This window comes from Vanellus vanellus (genome assembly GCF_965231255.1).
Source record: "Vanellus vanellus genome assembly, chromosome: 13".
Lineage (NCBI taxonomy): Eukaryota > Metazoa > Chordata > Aves > Charadriiformes > Charadriidae > Vanellus > Vanellus vanellus.
In genome coordinates, this window is record NC_138918.1 from 2,000,961 (window position 1) to 2,009,426 (window position 8,466).

At 57.7% G+C, this 8,466-nt stretch overlaps 1 protein-coding gene across 1 annotated transcript; it reads right to left on the reverse strand.

Moving 5' to 3' along the window:
• Nucleotides 1-5,706: 5,706 nt before the first annotated feature.
• LOC309677033 (uncharacterized protein) lies at nt 5,707-7,794 on the reverse strand (the record flags this gene model as incomplete). The annotated part of the gene is made up of 4 exons (XM_082489707.1): nt 5,707-5,922; nt 6,393-6,506; nt 6,920-6,970; nt 7,654-7,794. The coding sequence occupies 4 exons, from the start codon at nt 7,792-7,794 to the stop codon at nt 5,812-5,814; spliced, it is 417 nt and encodes a 138-aa protein (XP_082345833.1). The 3' UTR covers nt 5,707-5,811.
• Between the last annotated feature and the right edge of the window lie 672 nt (nt 7,795-8,466).

Below are 8,466 nucleotides of genomic sequence, written 5' to 3' on the forward strand. Positions count from 1 at the left end.
CCGGTGGGGGCACGGCCGTGGGACCCTGTACCCTGCTCCCTGCGGGAACAAAGCTGGTTTGGGCGGTAATTCTATGAGAATAACCAAAGCCCCTGGGATGAGGTCGCCTCCATCAGGTGCTTTGAGTAGATAAAGCTCTGTAGCAGTGACCCGTGGAAGATGAGGAGCTAATGAGCGAAGTGCTGGCAGTAATAAGAAAACGATTCCACTGTCTTCCCTGGGGGACGTTCCAGGCTCTGCCTGCCCCGCTCTCCTCGGCGTTCACCCACACCGTCAAATGAGCCACCGGCCCGTCCCCGGGAGCACGGCCGGCTCCGCTGGCGCTGGAGCGTACGGCATCCCGGGCATCTCTTCTCACTCCCAGGGAGGCTGCTGCGCCCCACGGCTGCCGCCCGCCCCTGCAGCGCGAGGCGAAGGCATCGGCTTTCCGTGAAAACAGGAACTCCGGTGCCGGGGAGCTTGGCTTAGGCAGCAGTTTTCGCAGCAGAAATAGGCTTTATTATCTGCTATTAAATCTTCTGCTAACTGAAGAGCCTTCCCCCAGATAAGGGGCTAAAGAGGGATAGTATGTCAAACCCGAGCTCGAGATGCTGCGCGATAGGCGCGTGTGGGTGTCTGCGAGACGGTGACACACCGCTCCAAGGCAAAGGAAGAAGTTCCTCTCTTCCTTTCTGAAAAGCTTGAAAAACCCTGTAGGCTGCTCAAACGCATGCTGCCCATTCCTGCCCTCCCCTCGCCGCCGGGACTGCGTTGGCTGGAGGCAGAGATGGGAGCGGGAAGGTGAGGACACCCGTGCTGGGCAGTGGGGGCGGTGAGGACCAGCCTGGCAGCCCAGCACCACGGTTCGGGGCTCGCGCTGAGCTCCGAGCTCCTTGCTCCTGTGCACTGCCGCACCGCGACGGGCAGGACCCGCAGGGCTTCACGCCTGCCTCCGGGCTGCCCTGTGCTCTCCTCCGGCCCCCGCATCCTCTCCCAGTACCCCTCCTGGCCATAGGATTGTTTTCGAACAGGCTCGAGTTAGGTGTTGGTTTTTTTTCTCTTACCTTATCGCCTGCAAAAATATTTGTCACGTTCATCTTGTCACAGGAAACCTTTATCAAGACAGAAAGGAGAGGAGCGATCAGAAACCGCTAACGTGGATCCGTGCCGACACGTGCACATGCAGACACACACCTGCCCGCCCGTCCCCTCCCGCTCTCGGCCCCCCGCCAGCGCTGGGAGCCCTGCGCTCTGCTGCCGCGCTGCTCGCTCAGCACCTTTCCTTGACTCAGCATGGCTCTCGCCGAGCCCGGCGAAACAACCTGTCCCTCCCATCGGCGGCTGAAGGCTGAGCCGCGGGAACGAGCCCTACCTTCGCCTCCAGGAGCTTGCTCAGCAGCGTGATGCTCTCCTTCAGAAAGGTGGAGTTCTGGAGCAGAGCCCTGGCAGAGCTGACAGCAGAGCTCTGCTGCAGAGTGTGGCCCTGGCAGGCCGACAGCACCAGGAAGGTGAGCAGGACCGGGACCGGGATGCTCATGGCCTGCTTGGACTGAACCCCTTCGGCTCACAGTTTCTGGATATTTTGGTGATCTATACCTGTGTGTGCTTTACTTGATGAAACATCTCAATTTATGGCTGTAAAATTGCTGAACCCATAGGAAAAACTTATTTTTCCCTTATCTGCACTTTCCAAAGATGCTCCTATCCAAATAGGACAACAGGTCTTTTTTGTAAAAGTCAAGATTTTCTTCTGATCTCGCATTACGTTTCAACGTAGGAAATTTCCACCGTAAGATAACGGTGGTAAGTCAGGTCACATACGAAAGAAAGTATGTAAACTGCCCGCTTTGGGGATTCTTCATTTCTCCGTATCCCAAGACTTTCTCTACGCCGTGAATTGAACGTGGCCGAACTGGGGAGCCCACGGATGTGACTGCGCTCAAATAACGGCCCTTTACTTTTTTTCTCTAGCTATCCTGCCAGCTCTTCCATCTTGCGTTTCATTTGAATATCTCCAAATCATGCAAAGCATCCTTCATCTGCATACTATTTTCTATCTATGGTTATCTTAACCTGCGCCGGGGAGAAACGGAAAGCGCGGCGGAGCCCTGCCTGGGGCCCGCGGGGATGAAAACCTCCTGGGTAGGAGCGGTGCATCGCCGCTTCCCGGGGCTGGGGGGGTTATGGAGAGCTGGGACCCCCCCCCTGGCCAGATGGGACCCCCAAAACAGCACGACACTGCCCCTGGCACCGTGTGGGGACGCGGGACAGGGAGCTGGTGGCCCTGCGGCGTTGATGCCGGGAGCGTTGGCGCTCGCATGGGAAAATGGGGTTTTGCGACGCTGCTGCAGCACCCGGCGTCTCGGGGAGACGGAGGCTGCCCCGGCCCCTCCGGCCCCGCACCGGGCTCAGCGCTGCCCCGGGAAATCACGCTGAGAAATTAGCTGAGCTGGGAAACTTCGGAGTTTTGTAATAACTAATAGGTATTTTTCTCACTCAAATAGCAACTTGCCATCAGATGCTTGATAAGAGTTTGCGGGCGCTCGATTAATCCAGGAGCAGCCAGACTGAGAGTAATTTTGTTTGTCTAATTACGAAATGCCCCAGATGAAGTTAGTGCCACTGACTCAGAAAGACCTTTGTGAGGGATTTGCCAGTGGAGTGCTGCGCCGTTTCCTACCTGCACCGCTCTCGATGGAGAGCAGATAAGTGGGCGCGCTCTGGCTGCGGGGCCACACCGCCACTGTGGCCTCTGCGGGTGGTGGCCATGGGGCCGGGCTCCTCGCCGGGATGCCTGGGGCCACCCCGCTGGTCTGGGATGGGCACCGGTGGGATGCTCCCTGTCTAAAAGCGATGCTGGAGAAGGGGATGGAGGTGGTGGTCCCATCCCGCAGCCACAGTGGTTTCCCCCGTGATCACGGTGGAAAGCTCTGAAGCTGGAGTAAATGAACAGAAAATGCTAAATTAACAGCAAAATGTCGTCTTGGAGCTACCTAGGCTGAATCACGGCAGAAAACTGCATCACCGTGATGGGAAAGTCCCCAGCGAAGGAAAAAATTCCCATATCCTTTCCCAAGGGTGGGATGCGGTTGATGGCAGCGACAACCCCATTGTTTGCCGGAGGGACGGCTCCAGCCCCAGGGCGGTCCCCATCTCTGCCCGTGCCGGGCGGGAGGGATGTTTCTGGAGCCCCGGCAGCGCCTTCGTCCCAGCCGTCGTTCAGGGCATGAACCTGCTGCCATTTTCCCTACCAAAGGAAGGTGCTTGATTCAGAAGCGTGTCCTCAGTTTTTCTCCGCTGCCATTCTGCCCCTCGTGCTCTGTGGTTTGTAGCGTCTCCCCATCACACGAGGATCCTGCCTGGTCTCCCAGTGCTGGCGTCACCGCGGCCACCGAGCCCAGGGCTCCGCTGAAAGCCACGGCCAGCGGCTCGGCTTTCCCCCTCTTTCCTTGGCCCAAACCAGAGCCATTCCAGAACAGCCACCGAGAAAGGGCCGCGGGGGTTTGCCTGGGCATCACCCGCTGCCCAGGGGAAATTTTGGCCGGCAACGGCGGGGATATGTCGCAGTTTTCATGCGTTTCTGTCTCCTGCCGTGTCTGCTGCTGGTGCCCATAATGCTGTGGTTTATCCACAGCAAATCCAAAGGCTGCAGTTAACGCCCCGTCGCAACCATTTATAGCAATTAGCTGCATTTATTGCGATTTCCAACAGCCGGGTTGTCCATTTCTTTCCTACCTGTGCACTGCTGGCACCCAAGCGGGTGCTCGTCCCTTCCCTCGCCCATGGGCCGAGCGTCCCTTCCCCCGCGTGCAGCGCTGCTTTGCCACCCGCTGGCTCCCGTCTCAGCCCTGCCCCCCCCCCGGGCCACGCTCTGCGCCCCGACACACACCGTGGCCCCGCGCGCAAGACCCTCTTCCCAAAGGCAGACCCTCGTCCCGGCTCCCCCGGCCCTTCCCTTCGCCCCGTGTGTCCCTGCGCCGCGAGCCGGGTGGGTTCATCGGTGCCTTGTGCTCGCTTGAGGGCTCGCTGCCAGTGGCAGGTTGGGTAGATTTGCTGTATAGTGCCCCGAGAAGCGCCATCCTTCCCCACCCCCTTCCCCCGTGCCGGCTGACCAAGGGGGCAGCACCCCCCCGATGCTCTTTATTAACTGCTGAAGGTGGGAAGAGGGGACTCCGCAGCATAAACCGTTGGCACCAGGAGCTCGTTATTCAGTCGTTTATTGCTTAAGCCCTGAGACACTTTTATAACATCAGTGCAAAGTTGAAATGAAAACAAAATTAAAAAGACGACATCAAAATACGTGGTAATTTGAATATATTAACTCTGTTGTAATACAAATACTTTAAATAGAGGGAAAAACAATAAATTACGAATCAGGACACGTTCATTTGTTGTCGTGGAGAGGCAATTAGGCAATAATAGTTCCCTAAGAATGAGGTAGCAGTAGTTTAAATATGACTGTATTCCACAGAACTACTCTTATATAAGTTAAAAATCAAACACCTGTTCTGAATACTGGCTTTTCCTTTTTGTTTTGGGTCCCGAGCGACGAAAAGCTTTCAACAGCTGGGACATTTTGCTCGTGAATCTTTAGATAACGCAGTATAAAAATAAGTTATTTAAATAAAATATAACAATAAATAAACTCTAGAAGTATGATGCCAATGAGCACCCATTAGATCCAAAGTCATCCTACAGACTCTCCTGGTCTTTACTATTAATAACTTAAAAGCCCACCGACGATATCAAAGACACATTAGAGGTTGGGGTAACAGCTCTGGCTGGCGGCGAGGCAGCCCCCTCCTGCCACTGTTGCCCCCCCCCGGCTCTCGCTCTCGGACGCTGCGTTTCCCCGGCTCCGCTCCCACCGGGCGCTCGTGGGGAGTCGTCCCCCGGAGCTGCTGTAGTAACTCGTTAGCGAAAAATGCATCATTTCAGCCTAGATTTTGATCTCTTTAGGAAGAGAAGGTGATTATGAAGAAGCCTCCCTTCATTAAGAGGAACAGGAAGCAGATAACATGGTTTTGGTTTTGGTAGGCGCTGCAGGAGGAGGTGAGTGAGTTAAGAGCTCAACCTCCTCAGCCGCCTGGTCCAGGCGTGATGCTCTGCTCCTCCCGGCCCGGCAAACCCTCCTGCCAGCCTTCCCGGGGGTCGCATCCCTCCCAGGGGGTCGCATCCATGCCTCCCGAGGGATCACATCCATCCCAAGGGGTTGCATCCATCCCTCCCGAGAGGTTGGATCCCTCCAGAGGGGTCGCATCCATCCCTCCCGAGGGGTTGGATCCAAGCTGAAGGGTCGCATCCATCCCTCCCAAGGGGTTGCATCCATCCCAAAGGGTTGGATCCCTCCCGGGGGTTGCATCCCCCCTGAGGGCTCGCATCCCTCCCGAGAGGTTGGATCCCTCTGGAGGGGTCACATCCATTCCTCCTGAGGGGTCGCATCCCGCCTCATGCTGGCTGGAAGAGCCGCAGGGCTGTGAGGGAGCGCTAAGGGCAGCCTTGTCCAGACGAGACTTCTCCTGCGGAGGCTGAGTAATGACTAACACACGGCACATGGACGGAAAGCTTGGGAGATGCCGGGCACCTGCCGGGAAGGGGAGGTTTCCCACGGGGGCTGAGCGATCCCGGGTGCCCGGCGAACCCGCTGGGAGTTGCTGTGAGGATTGCATTGGGTTGAGGAGTGCTGGGGCAGAGCTGAGGAAGTGCATGCAACGAGGAGAAAAAAAAAAAAAAAAAAAAGAAACTCTGCAAAACCTATTTTAAGAGCTACCAGCAGTAAGGTCCCGGGGCTCGGGGCTGGCAGCGGCGGCGCTCACCGGCGCGGTGCCCGTCTCACTGTGCAGCCGACGTGGCCAGGCGCCTGTACATCCCCTGGGTGAAGTTCCCCAGCTCCGGCAAGAAGTTGCGCAGGTAGATCTCGTTTTCATTGCTCAGGGAGCAGTTCTGGGGAAGGAAAAGTGTAAAAACATCAGAGCTGACGGCAGGGCTCAGTGGCTCGGAGGGCGGGTAGCCACGCTCCCAGCCCGAGCAGACGGTTTGCTTCCACTGCCTGTGGCTCCCAGATAAATAGTTCGGCAAATAACTCAGTTACGAGTCGCGAGGATGCTGCCCCAGGAGGTTGGGAATTTGTCCTTTGCTCAGGACACGCACCCAGCCCCTGTACCCAGCGGTGTCACCCCCAGGGCCCCTGGTCGGGGGTGGCCGGGGCTGGCGGGGACATCCAGCCTCTTCCCGCGAGGCGAATTATCCCGCAGTGCCCAGCGCTGGCCCCACGCGCGGTACCCGACACCCGCTGGGTCAGTCCTGTGGGCGCACGTGGGGAGCGGGGCCGGCAGCGGGGCCGGTGCTGGGCAACGGCGGCGCGGGGGGCACGGCGGCTCCGGGGCAGCGGGGAGGCTGCAGCTCCTGCTTACCATCTTGCCGTGCAGGCTCTGCAAGTTGACGATGAACGGTTCGTAGTCTTTCTTGCACCTGGTGACCTTCGTGAGCGCGGTGGCAGCCTGGCACAGCAGCTCCTGCTCCGACAGCTGGAAACACCAGAGCGGGGGAGGAAAAACGTTATTAGAACCAAGTGGTTGATTTAAGTTGATGCTACTTATGGAGGTGTCCGGGACCGGCGGGAGATTTCACAGCGACTCCCTAAACCGCTTTCATTTTAGGGCTGCGATCGCAGCCCGCTGTGTTGCGGTGGGCGCTGGGCCGTGCCCCATGGCCGGGCTCGGGGGGAGCGGGGGCACCGAGGCACCGGAGGCAGGTCCTGGGGCGCAGCCGGCACCCAGCCCTGTGCTCGCCCCCAGCGACTGGCACTGGAGCAGCTCTTGCTTGGTGACTAATAAAACTACCCCCGCTACGTGGGCTGTGCACCGCGGCGAGGCGGGCGCCGGCTACGTCTGTGTTTATTATAAATGTGTTTTCTGCCTCTCTCTCCATCATCTTTTACCTTTCGATCCGTGAAGGCGACCTGTGCCACGCGGGTGTCATTGCAGGGGACCTGGAGAGGCGACACAAGGGAGAGCCGTCATTACGAGACCTTCATTACAAGATCGTCATTATGAGACCATCATTATGCGACTGTCCCCAAGGACACACCAGCTGCGCCCTCCCCCAGGAAGAAGCACTATGTCTCCGTCCCTCTCCGGCAGGACACGGCGCGGATGCACCCCGGGTGATGCCACCACCGAGATCCGTGTTCCAGCAAATTGTTTCAAAACCAGTTCCTGGGAAGACGGGCCCTGGGTTTGCACAGCATTCGCAAGCAGTTGTTTGGGAAGGGGCAGGAGGGTCCCTGGGTGCTCAGCGGGTGCTACGGACCGGCGCAGAGCAGGGACACCCCAGCAGCTCACACAGTGCCAGGCCACCATGTCCCCATCACCGAGCTGCCCCGGTCACCCCGACACAGCTCTGCCTGGTGGACAGGGAGCTTTGGGGGAGGTTGTCTTGTTCCTCAGCATGTTTTTCTTCAATGCGCCCAATGTCAGGTGGAAAACTTCCCCCTGCCTGACCCCCGCAGCCTCTTGTACCACCAAGTCAAGTGCTGAGGACCCAAAGTCTGGGCTGAAATGGGCTGGGGTGCCCAAAGCACCAAGGAACATCATCATCATCATCATCATCATCATCAATAACGTTCCTCCAGTCTGTAAGCAAAGAAATGCCAAGAGGTGTAGCAGCGTTTACCTGCACTCCTGAGTTGAGCTGTTGGATGCGGTAGGTGATCTCTGACAGCTTTCGCTTGGGAGAGGTAGTCATCAGCGGTCTGGAAGAAATGAGCTCGAGCAGGGAGAGGAGAGCGAAAGCAGCCTTCAGCGAGGGGAGCATCCTGCCGCCGTCGTCCGAGCGCTTCCCGTGCCGGCTGGGCTGGCTGGCCAGGGCCTCTCTGCCTCGCTGCTTGCCAGAGCACCATTTTTATAGTCTCCATTGACTACCAAATATAGGTGTCTTCCTGTGCTGATCAGGCGCGACGGTGGGAAGTGCCACTCGCCCCAAAGAAGGGCATTATGTAATGACGGCGAAGACTTTTCGCCCTTAACCAACATTATCTGCTATTCAGCTACTGTGCAGATTTTAATCACCTAATTGATAGATGAAGAGATACTGGGATGAGAAGTTAAGAAGTTCTCTTTGATGTCTGAGGATCTATTTACTATCGAGCGTGCCTGTAACGTGCTGCATGTGGAAAACCATGAACGTGTGCACGACTTAACCGAGCTCATTGCAAGACTCGAGCGAAGTCAAGCCATGATCTGACGTGTGGAGAAATACCTGCCGCAGCTTTCCTCGGCTCGCCGGTGCAAAGGACAAACAGTTACGCAGAAGGACCGGCTCCGGGATGCATGTGGCTGGGTGCCTGCCGGGCTCCCGGCTCCTGCCCTGGATGTCTCATGGGGGATGACATGACCCCAGCGAGTGTCTGGTTGAATTTGGAGGCGATTCCCCACCACGCACCGGGAGCCAGACCGGTCCTGCCGTCCAGGCGGGTCTGTGCCCAGG